The 13707-nt window shown below is 40.4% G+C and overlaps 1 protein-coding gene across 2 annotated transcripts in view; it reads left to right on the top strand.

Annotated features, from left to right (window-relative positions):
- TBXAS1 (thromboxane A synthase 1) overlaps positions 1 to 13707 on the top strand; it is a 337775-nt gene that overhangs the window by 70448 nt on the left and 253620 nt on the right. For both annotated transcript variants that reach the window (XM_060776865.2, XM_060776866.2), the window contains exon 3: positions 10787 to 10880. In XM_060776865.2, the coding sequence (XP_060632848.2) occupies positions 10787 to 10880 (94 nt within the window). The remainder of the gene's footprint in view (positions 1 to 10786; positions 10881 to 13707) is intronic.

Genomic DNA, 13707 nt, shown 5'->3' with positions numbered 1-13707 from the left:
GCAAGAGGTCAAACTACAAAGCCATTTATTCTCTTCCAATTCACTTTTCTTCATTCGCTGGAGTCACTCCTAAGATGAACCTATTGCTTTGAAAAGCAACATGAAACAGATTCATGCGGAGAGTGATAGGGCCCTAGGCGGTCATGTCATTTTTCCCCCCTGAAAAATGCCAGGATTGTATTCCACCCAATCCTCCATATCAGATTGATGTTAAGCACACTGTCTAAACTATGTGCAAATGTGTACCAAAAATGAGGAAGTTAATAGCATTCTCGGTCACCTTCCAGATAAGACACTTACATACCTTGTTCGTTTTTTCTGGTTCTTTAGCGTGAGCGAGAACAGGGCCTGTGTGAGAATGAAGCAGATTTATTCAAATTAGTCCTTTTGGAAGAAAAAATAATAATTTTATTATGGGTAGGTCCAATACCATCTTTATCCTCTTGCTCCCCCCCCCCCACCAGATAACTTAAAATTGAAATAATTACAATGTCATACAAAATGTGGCCATTACAATACAATTAAAATATTACCAAAATTAAAACAAGCATAATAAAAGGACAAAAAGCAGTTTTAAACAGAACAAATTAAAACAGTATAGCATTTTAGAAAGTGCTTTCTTGAGATGCCTTCAGTTCCAAAAGCCTGTTGGAATCATAGAATTATAGAGTTGGAGGAGACCTCTTGGGCTATCCAGTCCAACCCCCTGCCAAGAAGCAGGAAAATTGCATTCAAAGTACCCCATCCAGCCTCTGCTTAAAAGCCTCCAGGGAAGGAGCCTCCACCACACTCTGGGACAGAGAGTTCCACTGCTGAACAGCTCTCACAGTTAGGAAGTTCTTCCTAATGTTCAGATAGAATCTCCTTTCTTGTAAGTTGAAGCCATTGTTCCACATCCTAGTCTCCAGGGCAGCAGAAAACAAGCTTGCTCCCTCTTCCCTATGACTTCCCCTCACACATTTATAGATGGCAAACATGTCTCCTCTCAGCCTTTTCTTCTGCAGGCTAAACATGCCCAGCTCTTTAAGCAGCTCCTCATAGAGCTTGTTCTCTAGACCCTTGATCATTTTAGTTGCCCTCCTCTGGACACATTCCAGCTTACCAACATCTCCCTTCAGTTGTGGTGCCCAGAATTGGACACAGTATTCCAGGTGTGGTCTAACCAACGCAGAATAGAAGGGTAGCATGACCTCCCTGAATCTAGACTCCATACTCCTATTTATGCAGGGCCAAAATCCCATTGGCTTTTTAAGATGCTGCATCACATTGATGTCTTATGTTTAACTTGTTGTCCACGAGGGCTCCAAGATCTTTTTCACACATACTGCTGTCTTAGCCAGGTGTCCCCAATTTTGTATCTTTGCATTACATTTTTTTTTCTGCCTAAGTGGAGCATCTATAAAGACAATCTCCACCTGTCAATGGAAAGACAACAAGGAGAGAGCCATGGTAGCTTTCCTAAGGATGGAGAGCCAGAGTTTAGGAGCAGCCACCGAGAAGGTTCTGCCTTATGTTCCTACCAACTGTATGTCTGAATGTGATGCAACTGAAAGAAGAGCCTCTATTGAGAACTTCAGGAGTCAGGCAACATCATGATGAAGAAATATGATTAAGCACACTATTGGTCAATGTGATAGTTTGTGGAGATACAGCTTTGATGCATGTATTTTAGAGACAAGGTACATCTAGTTGTTACTTGGCTTTTTTGCTTCTAGAAATGCAGTCTTTGTCTAAGTCTTATATGTCCTTAGTAAAGGTAAAGGTTTTCCCCTAAATTAAGTCCACTCGTGTCTGACTCTAGGGATTAGTGCTCATCTCAATTTCTAAGCCGAAGAGCTGGCAATCTCCGTAGACTCCTCCAAGGTCATGTGGCTAGCATGACTACATGGAGTGCCGTTACCTTCCTGCCGGAGCAGTATCTTTTGATCTACTCACATTTGCATGTTTTCTAACTGCTAGGTTGGCAGAAGCTGGGGCTGACAGCAGAAGCTCACACCGCTCCACAGATTTGAACCTGTGATATTTCAGTTAACAAGCAGCTCAGCAGTTTAACCCACTGCACCACTGAGGCTCCTCCCCACCCGGTGAATAAATGTCCTTAGAGGACATTTATTCTTTGTGTATCCCCATTGCTATGCTGTCCCAGTCTGTAAGTCTTATAAGGTCTTAGAGGACATCGCCAGCACTTAAAATTGTGTTAGCTGTTGCAAATAGGGAGTGTCTGGCTCCCTTTGGCCATCTCCAGTTAACAACCTGGCTGCAGCTCTTTGAACTGGCTGAAGTTTCTGAGCACTCTTCAATTACAGTAATCTAAACTGGATATAACTAAAGCATGTGGCACCATGGCCAAATCTGACACCTCAAGAAATGGGCACAGCTGGTGCACAAACCTAGCACAAGTGTCCTCTTGTTTATGACAGCCCTCTTGTACAATGATTTATTCTCAATATGTCCCCATTGCTTTGCTGTCCCTCCTTGAAGTGTATCTGTAATTTACATTTCCAGAAACACCAGTTAAGCAAAAGATTATGTCACTGGAGACCTTTGCTTAAATTGTCCCCAGAAATATCCCTTGCACTCAAGGCTGGAAAAAAGACATGAAAAATATGCCATGTAAATTTTTGTTAGCTATCTGAAAGTAAGCCAGCTGAATGGCACAAAATTGCAGTAGCTTTTGAAGCCCAGTGGTGCTTTCATCAAGCAAAGATGATTAAAGGGCAAAAAATGATGGGGTCATTGCAACTTCTGCATTTTGCTTGAGATGTTTGCTTAAGATGGCCTCAAGGGAGGGTTGATGCAGGTAGAGGCCACAGCCCTTCTTGGACGTAAGAGGGTTTAGAACAAAACCCATAAAAGAAATGCAATAAAATGTCCTACTCCATTAGCAGCAGTTTCTTCGAGGTCTGGGCTCCTCTTCAAAGGTTACTGTTACTGTAATGGGTGTAGCATACCAGAGCAGCTGCCTTGTTTGAACAAACCCAATAGGAACCAAAGGGAAGGTTGTCCTGGGAAAATATCCATTGCCACTGAAGATATAGAATGAATTTTCCCAGAGGTTTTATAGTTCTCACTCTTCATTGGATTTAACTGCCAGCCTTATAATCTCTGTATCTATAGGTGTACAGAGGGATCTCTTCCAGTAGCCCTGTGGTTTGGTTAGCTTTGTTGCTGAAAGTATTCGTTCTACGTGTTTCTCTTGAAGGAATTTATAGCCACTTACTTTTAATTCATAATCATAGTCAAATTGAATGCTGGGAAGAATCTAATTTGAGTCAGTTATGATTGCTTGTTCCCATGTCAGTGGGGTGATAAGTTTGCTCCAGTTTTTTTAGTCCAAGTTTTAAAGATATGTGCAAATTGGAAACATTCAATTCGTTCAGTCACTTCCAATTCTTGGTGACCTCATGGACCAGCCCATGTAAGAGCTCCCTGTTGACCATTGCCACCCCCAGCCAGTCATTTCAAGGTTAACATAATAATGTAAAACTTTATTTATACCCTGCCACCATCTCCCTGAAGGGACTCAGGGCAGCTAACATGAGGCCAAGCCCAAGCAAAATTACAATGAAGCAAAAACAATAATATCAAATAATAGAAACAAAACAATAATATCAAATAAAATACTAATGATAACATAGTAAAATAAAAAATAGCAAAATCACAATAAAAACAAATGATAAAATGGTAATAGAATTTGACAAAGATCCACCTGTCTTGTCCTTGGTCGGCCCCTCTTCCTTTTTCCTTCCGTTTTCCCCAGCATCATTATCTTCTCTTCTAGAATTCCCTTGCTTTTTGAGTGTTGCTCTTTATTTACTGTCCTGATTTTAGAGTTTTTGTCCTGATTTTAGAGGTTTTTTTAATACTGGTAGCCAGATTTTGTTCATTTTCATAGTTTTCCCATTTCTGTTGAAATTGTCCACATGCTTCTGGATTTTAAATGGCTTCTCTGTGTAGTCTGACATGGTGGTTGCTAGAATGGTCCAGCATTTCTGTGTTCTCCAATAATATTCTGTGTCCAGGTTAGTTCATCAGATGCTCTGCGATGGCTTTTTTTTGTCGTGTCAGGAGCGACTTGAGAAACTGCAAGTTGCTTCTGGTGTAAGAGAATTGGCCGTCTGCAAGGACGTTGCCCAGGGGACACCCGGATGATTTTTGATGTTTTTATCATCCTTGTGGGAGGCTTCTCTCATGTCCCCGCATGAGGAGCTGGAGCTGATAGAGGGAGCTCATCCGCCTCTCCCCGGATTCGAACCTGCGACCTGTCGGTCTTCAGTCCTGCCGGCACAGGGGTGCAACCCACTGCGCCACCGGGAGCTCCTCTCTGCTATGGCTGACTTCTCAGGTTGCATTAGCCTACAGTGCCTTTTGTGTTCCCTGATTCGTGTTTGGGCAATGCTGCGTTTGGTGGCCTCTATGTAGACTCCTGCAGAGGTGAAAAAATTCCCCTTGTCCTTTGCTGAATGTAGCATTTGTTGGATTTTCTTAGTGGGTCTGTAGATAGTTTGTAGGTTGTGTTTCTTCATCAGCTTCCCTATGTGGTCAGTGGTTCCCTTGATGTATGGTAAGAAGTCTTTTCTTCTGGGTGGATCTTGTGGCTTGTTCTTAGTCTTGCAGCTCTTCTGATATCTATGGTAGAGTATCAGTTGACCTGTAAAGTCCAGTTTAGGTGGTTCAGTTCACCTTGAAGGTGGGTTCACAGATTCTTTTTTGCAGTCTTCCAGGGTTTTATTTGTGCTTAATTGTGTTAGGACATCTAGAAATTGCAGTTTCCCTTCATTTTCCTTTTCCGTGGTGAATTGTATGTTTGGGTGGATGCTGTTGAGGTGGTCCAGGAATTTGTTTAGTTCTTCTCCTCCATGGCTCCAAATGGTGAAGGTATCATCCACATATCTGAACCATGCAGTGAGCTTTTTTTGTTGCTGTTTCCAGGGCTTGTTTTCAAAGTGTTCCATGTAGAAATTTGTTATGACTGGGCTGAGAGGGCTCCCCATGACTATTCCATCTCTCTGTTCAAAGAATTAATTATCCCATTGTATCTTTTAAATTTATACACAGAACATAAAGGGTAAAGAAGTGAAAAAATTGTGGGAAGGAATATCAACAACTTAAGAGATCCAAATGGCACTGTCTTACTAACAGAAAATAGCAAATATTTGGAAAGGCTCTTAATGAAAGTTAAGGAAGAAAGAGCAAAAGCAGGGTTACTAAATGTTAAGAAAACAAAACTGCTGACAAGAGATTCTTCAATTAATTTTAGAATGAGTGATTGGTTAAAGATATTCTATACTTTGGCTCAGTCATTAATCAAAATGGTGACTGTAATCAAGAAATCAGAAGACTCAGAAAGGCAGCTATAAAGAAACCACTGTAGATAAAATCATCTGGTGTAAAGATACATATTATTAAATACCAAAGTCAAAATCATCCATGCTGTATTATTTCCATTTTCTATGTAAGGATGTGAAAAGTGGATAGTGAGGAAAGCTGATAGGAAGAAAAGTAACTCATTTGAAATGTATTCTGGAGGAGAGGGCTGCAGATACTCAACAAATCAGAGGAAATTAGAAGCCTTTTAAAGTTATCATGCTAGCGTATGATTGCATTCTAACTGGGAGCTTCCTAGAGAAGCTCTTTGACTAAAACTTCCAAGTTGCCCTCATTAAACCCTGGAAGACAGTTTTGTGGCTACCATGTGAAAAAGGACAAATAAATGGGTCTGAGCTTGAACTTCAATTACAAGCTAAAATAACTAAACTGAAGCTATAATAATAATTAATAATAATAATGACATGATATGAGGATTTAAAGATCAAACTGCAAAGACTCTGGCACAAGCCAGTCAAGGTGGTCCCAGTGGTGATCGACACACTGGGTGCAGTGCCTAAGGACCTTGGCCTGCACTTAAATACATTTGGCGCTGACAAAATTACCATCTGCCAGCTGCAGAAGGCTACCTTACTGGGATCTGCATGCATTATTCTCCAATACATCACACAGTCCGACGTGTGATCCAATACAACAGCCAGCAGAGTGATCTTGTTTGCTGTGGACTCATCTTGTTGTGTTTCTAACAACAACAACAACTTTATTTTTGTAGCCAGCTTCCATCTCCCTGAAGACACTTGGGGCGGCTTACAAAGGGACAAGCTCAGAGAGCACAGAGTTAAAACGTAATGCCATAAAATAAAAACCAAACCAAACCAAATAGAAACATAACATCATGAAAACAGTACCATGGGAGCAATAAAAGTGCTGAGTTCAGAGGGCTCTGAGTTTGTGCAAAATTCCTAGTTAGAGCTAAGGGAAAGTGCAAAATTCAGTGGCAGGAATGGGAGAGTAATGTCAGGCTTTATAATGTCAGGATTGTAGAGCAGAGGGCCATGCTAAAGTGCTGGAACTTAGGTATTAAAGGGCCATTTCTTTGGAACTGCCTAATCAAAGGCACAACAGAACATCCATGTTTTTAGTATGCGAAGCCCTCATCTGCTTCCAGGACCTAGAAAAGTACAATGCCTTTTCAGTTGTAGTAGTTCAAAGGTACTAATGTAGAGGATACTGATCAATCATATTTATCAAGGTGGGTGCTTTCTTCCATTATATGTGTGGCTTTATGAATTCAGATTGGAATTCATTCATTCTATTGACATGTTGAAAATGGCTCAAAATAGATGCAAACAGAACTTGTTCTGCCTTTGCAAAGGGGGTTGCAGTGCTACTGTATGAACTTGCATAATAATGAGGATGTCTAATTAAGCTGAAACATCATGCCCTTTTAATTATGCAATTAAGATGTGGAATTACATAATTAAGGCATGTAATTACATGATGAAAAAATGTTATGAAATTTTCTACTACTTAGTGACATTGCATTTTAAACTTGGGGGGAAACCTCTATGTAGTACCTCTTAGTATGCAGTAAATGTTACTACTAAAGTCATAGAAAATATGGAAGAATGAATATTTATCCAAAGTTAACAAGGGAGACATTGCAGTGTTAACTTCTACAAGTGTTGTTGGATTTACAGGACACACATTCTCAGAGATACAGGTTACAAAGCAGCTTCTCCCATTGATTCCTAGTCTGATGGTCTCATTTAAACCTGATAATTATGCAACCTTTCAATTTAAAACATGCACTATGGTCTTAAATAATTTTTCTCACTTTCTCTTCCCTCCCCCCTTTCTTTAACCTTTGTATTTGCAAACATCACCCATGAGTTGACATTGGTGTCCTATCCCTGGTAGTGTTTCTCTTTCGTAAAATTGACTACAAGGTCCTGCTGATTTGAGGATTCTGAGACATGCAATTTCCAAATGTAACTTTTCCAAGGTCTACTATCAGCCACAGGGCAGACTAATGCAGAACATACTCATATCCTGCTATATGTTGTCCTTTCTTAACTATTATGAGTAAGAGAAGATCAAAGAAACACATAATAGCATAACATTATGTGCATCAGTCATAATGTCTAGTTAAGCTTGGTATGTACTGGTTGCAAGTAGGTATAAAATTTGTCTCTACCCAAAGGAATTTACTCTGTAAATTCTATTGGTCTGGTTGGTACAAGACAATGCCATACATATGGGTTGAAATCTCCATCTTGGCTGATATGTGCAGCAATTTAACATTCCTGAAGTTGGTGTAATATTTGGAGAATGAGTTCTGTCGCAGTAAAAATATACAGATATTTAGAGGTACAACATCAAATGCGATTTCTTCATTGAAATTCAACATCAGTGGGTCACACAACATTAGTATGTAGTAAGCAAGTGTTTCGGTTTTACTCTGCCAGATTAGATAATGTGTGAAAATTTGTTTTTAAATATTATTTTATGATATTCTGTACCCAGCACTTGTCACGTAGCAGGTAGTACATTTTTGCATAATATAAATGAATACATTTTAGCATACGTGGAATGCAATATATTCTTTAAAGCAGGCACTATAAATAGAACAAGGAAGACTTATCTAATGTATTACTTCTATTGCCTAAAAGTGGTAGGTATTGCCATAGTCTATATGCTGTACATATCTTTGTTTTGATATGCAAACTTTATACAAGAACATCTACATATTATACCTGCTTGGTGAGCATTGGTATTTATTTATGTATTCATTTATTCAAATATTTATATTCTGCCTATATATCATGGTATCTAAGGATAATGCACGATCAGTGTAAGTACTGTAGTTTAAAACAATTCAGAATTTAAAAGCACAAGAGAGGGTTTACCAGGCTAAAAACACGTTAAACAAGTTTTATAGTGTCTTCTACATCCGCATATACAATTTGGAAATATTAGTTAGGCATAAAAAAGCATGTTGTAACATGATACCAACTTGTGTTGGCTCCAATTGGACCTCCAAATGGGAGGCACCTCATAAATAGGAGCCATAGCAGAAAAGGTCCTTTCCCATATTTTCTCACAATGTGTTCTTAAACTTTCCCACTTGGGACTCCTTTTGGTGTTATACATTTTTATGTGATCCCAGGTATATATGTATAAAAAAATCTAACATTTACTGATAAAAAACCAACATCGGGAAGGCTTGTTAAAAAGACTGACCTCACAACCTCTGAGGATACCTGCCATAGATGCAGGCGAAATGTCAGAAGAAAATGCTTCTAGAATATCACCATACAGCCTGAAAAACCTACAACAACCCAGTGATTCTGGCCATTAAAGCATTTGACAGTTATTTTCTTATGAAGTAGAAATGAAGCATCTTCTGCAGGAGTGGTTCCCAACCTTTTTTTGACCAGGGACCACTTTGACCAGGGACCAATCTCCAACATTAGTACCAAAAGGGTTACGAATCAGTTTTTGGTCAACTTTAGATTTGGTTTGGTTATTTGGGGTGCTGATTCAGAAAATTGCTTTGGATAGACCACATCAGCTCTAGTTTCTGATATAGAACATATGCCATCTTGTAGTTACCATCTGCTTGCCCACAGAACACCCTATTTAATAATCTAGAGCTGATGTGGTAGTAGTAATCTTTCATGAGTAGCCTCAGCACTATAAGAGGGTTTCGCGAGACCAGTCTCTCTTCTTGACACGTGATTTCAAGGCAATGATGTAGTAATGATGAGGCCGTGGTCCATATTTTCTTTCTTGCAGACTACTGGTGTTCCATGGACCATAGGTTGGGAACCACTGTCTGCAGAGTCCACTGTAAACACTGCACAAGAGATTAATGCAATGTCTAAAACTGCCACTAGGTGACATTCAGAAAACTTTTCCTGTTGCCAAATGTTTCAGTACCCCAACAGTGAGCTAAGGGGACCCCATTTGGGGTTGAAACCCGCAGTTTGAGAAGTAGTGATCTAGAGGTGCAGTTTCTGGCTGCTCTTTGTTGTTGGCAAGAGAAAAGAAGGAAAAATTCATGTACTTGATAAAACATGAAACATTATTTTGTTGATCATTCATTGAAAGATCATGAAGACTCAGCTCATTGTGATATTATACCGCCAGCATTGTGATATTATACCTCCAATTTGGCAGAGACAGTCCTAATTAATCATTTGTCATACCATATTTTCAGGTGAAAATATCCCATTTCCTCTCATCTCCTTCTGCTTTCACATTTTGGCCTCTGCTTACTTCTGTTGCAGGGAAAGGACAGGGCAGCTGGGGGAGAAACTTTCCTTTCACAGTAGATTAAGCCAAAAGCAAACTGCTGCAGTGTCTCCTAGCTTGGGTGGTGTTCTTCATTGATAACTTTTGCCAACTTGACTATAGTGTAATGATGATGCAAGATGTGAATAAAGTCCTTCCTTCCTTCCTCCCTTTCCTCCCTCCCTTCACTTTTGTCTTTCCTTCCTCCTTCTTTCTCCTTCTCTCCTTCCCTTCCTCCCTTTTGCCCTCCCTCCCTCCCTCCCTCCCTCCCTCCCTCCCTTCCCATTCTTTCAGCCTTTCTTCCCTTTTGTCTTCCCCTTTCCTCCCTCCTTCCCTCTCTCCCTCCTTGTCCTTCCATCCTTCCCTTCCTCCCTTTCATTCTTCCTTCCTTATCTCTTTCCTTCTGTCACTGGGAAGCCAGTCCTCATAGCAGGGAATGCTAGCATGCGGCCCCCAAGTTAGAAAGTTTGCCAATGCCTGATTTGACTGGTCTACGGCTACCTAAAATCCTAAGAATCTGATTTTATTCAAGTGTGTGAGGAGTTTGCTGTTGGAGAGAGGCTAGCTTTTTATTTTGAGAGAAGGAGGCACCAAATCTTGGCATGAAAAGGTCTCTGATAAATGCCTGCCATGTCTTATAACTGCAAATATTGTTTAGAAGAGAAATCCATCAGAGCCTGAAAGTAACACATTGCAGCAGAGGGAATTTCCAGAGGTTTGGGGACTGTACATATTGAAATAAATTGATTTTCATCCCATCAGCTTTCTTCAGCATAGCAAACATGACAAATTCCTCTTTTGATCATGAATAATGGTAGCAAGCTAGGTAGTTTAAAAAATTTAACAAGTAAAGAATTGTTTTTTAAAATAGCATTTCAAGCTCTTGTTTTTACATGATCTTTGGCTATCAAAAGTTTTATAGCTCTCTGCCTTTTAATTCTTGGACTTTCTAATTTGGCAAAAATGTATGCTTTTTTGGCTGGGTTATTTTAGAATTTCTGAGATGTTTAATTTCTTCTATATTGTGGAATTGAATTTTACCATTTAATGCTATGAACTGTTTTGGGAGACTTAAATATCAAGAAAATACATTCAAAGAAAGAAGCAACATTTCCTTTGCTGTAACATGGCTTTCTTTCACCTTTTGTTCATTCTTCTGCAGGTATTCCACTTTTCCATACTCAAGGCTGCAAAATGTGGGCATCCGCCATCCTCCCCCATTGCCTTTCATTGGAAACCTACTATACTTCCGCAAGGTAAGAAGCTCTGAGTCCCTCAACATGGGAGAGAGGGCAGGTGTCATGAATCTAACCTTTTGCCAGGAAGGCCGAAGCCTGGAAAGTCAGTAGCTGACATGTTCAGAGATAGGCAAGAGAGCTAAGAGGCAGGAGGGAGGAGTCAGCCGACTCCTGATTGGCTAGAGCAGTCAGGGGAGGAGTTAGGTTTTAGAGGGAAAAAGGCTGTGTCTTTTTGACAAGCTGGGGAGTTGGGCTTTAAACATCGTAGAGTGAAGAAGTATTTTAGGAAGAAGGAGCTGAGAGGAATTTAGACAGAAAGAGAGAACTTTTGAAGTGAGCCTTGTAGTTAGAGCATAGGAAAGGCAAAGGTTCCTGAAGCACTGTACATAGAAGGGTCAGTGTAGGAAAGCCTATTTTGCTCTGTGAGACAGTCAGTGGGCTGTTCTCAGGGACACACTGTGTCAAAGTAGTGAGCAGTGGGAAGCAAGGAACTCACAGGGAACAAAAGTTAAAGTCTTGAGAGAAGACTGCTTGTCTAAACCAGCTAAGCCTCTGAAACGCATTACGCTTTTGTACCACTCTTATGAAGAGTTGATTTGTTCACCAAGTTTAAAATAAACCTGTTTTTATTTCATCTTTAAATTGGTGTCTGCCTCGGTCTGTCACAATCATTAGACCTCAGTTAACCTAAAGACAATTCAATTTTCAGTCCAGTCAGTGAGAGAAGCAGTCATTACAGAAGAACCAAAGGCTTGAACAAACTTTACCTATTCCACATTCATACTTATGTTTTCCTCAGACATTAATTGAGGTGGTGGCGGCAAATCTACCTATTACATCGGTCATTAACAACGTTAATACAGTTGGTCACTTGACAGTATTACTGAGGTGGGATAAGAGAGTCTTTCCCCCTTGTCACAGCCGTTTATCGTTATTAAAGTAGTGTCCAGCTGAACGTTAACATCTTCACACTGTAGGGCAGTGGGTGGGATTGCTTGTCCCCCCTGCCCAAGATTATTAAAGTAGTGTCCAGCTGAACGTTAACATCTTCACACTGTAGGGCAGTGGGTGGGATTGCAAAGTAAATAAATAAGTAAATAAGAAGTTCTTTGAGTCGTATCTGTCCTGGAACGGCTGTTCCAGTGGCTCCAATTTTGTGTTTTGCACTGAGTGTTTGTTCATAGTCCTAAGTTGGAGGGACTTTGCAGATAGGTGGCTTCCTTTGGCTGCATTCATAGGACAAGCCACCTGTCAATTATAGTTAGGATCCCTGGTCCCACCTCTCTCTGGGTTTTTTGGAAGGAAGGGGCCATCTTTCAGTTAGTCTCAGCAAAGGAAGTCAATGCAGAGGATGTATACAGACATCCTCCTGTGCAAAGGCTTTGTCCCTTAAGACTTTCCGGGGAAACAGCCTCACAGCCCTGAGGAATTCTGGAGGGAATAACAACTCTAACCATCAAAGCAGCTAAGTGACTACAGGCCTGCTGGTAAGTCTACTCGGTTCTGAGACGCAGTTCAGCCGGTAGTGGATTCAAATCAGTCAGGTTTAGGTTCACAGCAGCCTGGGAGGAGCTAGAAAGGGGAATTTTCCTTTGAACAAGGTTTTTGAAGATAGTGCCTGTTCTCTGTGAACAAGATTGCAAGAGCTAAGAGACTGTTTAGAAAACTTTACAATTCCTGTTTGTTCATCAATAAAAGACTGTTATATTTAAGCTCAAGCCTCATAAAGACTGTTTAATAAGGGAAATTTCTCTAAAGGCTTCTTTTCAGGCCCCCGGGCTTCCCGCTGGATCCAAGCCATACATCCTCTCTTAAAGGCACTTCATTTCAGGTCCAGCGGCAACAGAACAGTATCTATTGCTGCATGACTTAAATCACATGTGTTTACATATCTCTACCAATCTCTTTCCTTTTGAACACCTTGTAGTTGAAGTTGACATGAACCCACAGAGGAAGATGTGTGGGAATTTTTCAATTTTACAAAGATGTTATATTCAAATGCAAAACCTAGCATTCTAAAACAAAAACAAAAGATGAATTCTAGAAATCTGGCTCTAATTTATGTTTGTAAACTGCTTTTTTCATGTCAGGAGTGACTTGAGAAACAGCATGTCTTTTCTGGTGTGAGAGAATTGGCTGTCTGCAAGGACGTTGTCCAGGGGATGCCTGGATGTTTTTATTTTTTACCATCCTTGTGGGAAGGTTCTCTCATGTCCCCACATGAGGAACTGCAGCTGGCAGAGGGAGCTCATTCGTGCTCTCCCCGGATATAGTATCTGCTTTGGGAGATGGTGTCTGGGCATTCGGACAATGTGGCCAGACCAGCAGAGTTAATGGCATAGGAGCATCGCTTCAATGCTGGTGGTCTTTGCTTCTTCCAGCATGCTGACATTTGTCTGCCTGTCTTCCCAAGAGATTTGCAGGATTTTCCAGAGGAAACACTGATGGAATCATTCCAGGAGTTGAGTGTGACTCTGTAGACAGTCCACGTTTCACAAGCGTAATTCCCCCTCTTATACACACAGGTCAGGTTCCATGCAAAATGGAACCAACCAAGAAATATTTTTTAAGAAAGTTGAAGTTTGATTATTATCACTCTTGAATTTTGAAGCAAAAGGTTTGGCACAAATGGATTCATAATTATCTAAGTGCTACAGGCTCTATTTCAGAAGAAGGTACTCTTAAAACCGCCTTTGAGTATTTCTTGTCTAAGAAAATCCTATGAAATTCATGGGGCTACTGTAAGTTGATGAGAGATTTGAAGACACATGCACAAATTCATGAAAGAGAATTCAAAACAGATGAATTGCATCAACTGCAAAATAGATGAGTGAGGTTGGCATAC

Source organism: Anolis sagrei, chromosome 5, assembly GCF_037176765.1.
Source record: "Anolis sagrei isolate rAnoSag1 chromosome 5, rAnoSag1.mat, whole genome shotgun sequence".
Taxonomy (NCBI): domain Eukaryota; kingdom Metazoa; phylum Chordata; class Lepidosauria; order Squamata; family Dactyloidae; genus Anolis; species Anolis sagrei.
The sequence above is the reverse complement of the archived record's forward strand: the minus strand, read 5'-3'. Positions and strand labels throughout refer to the sequence as shown.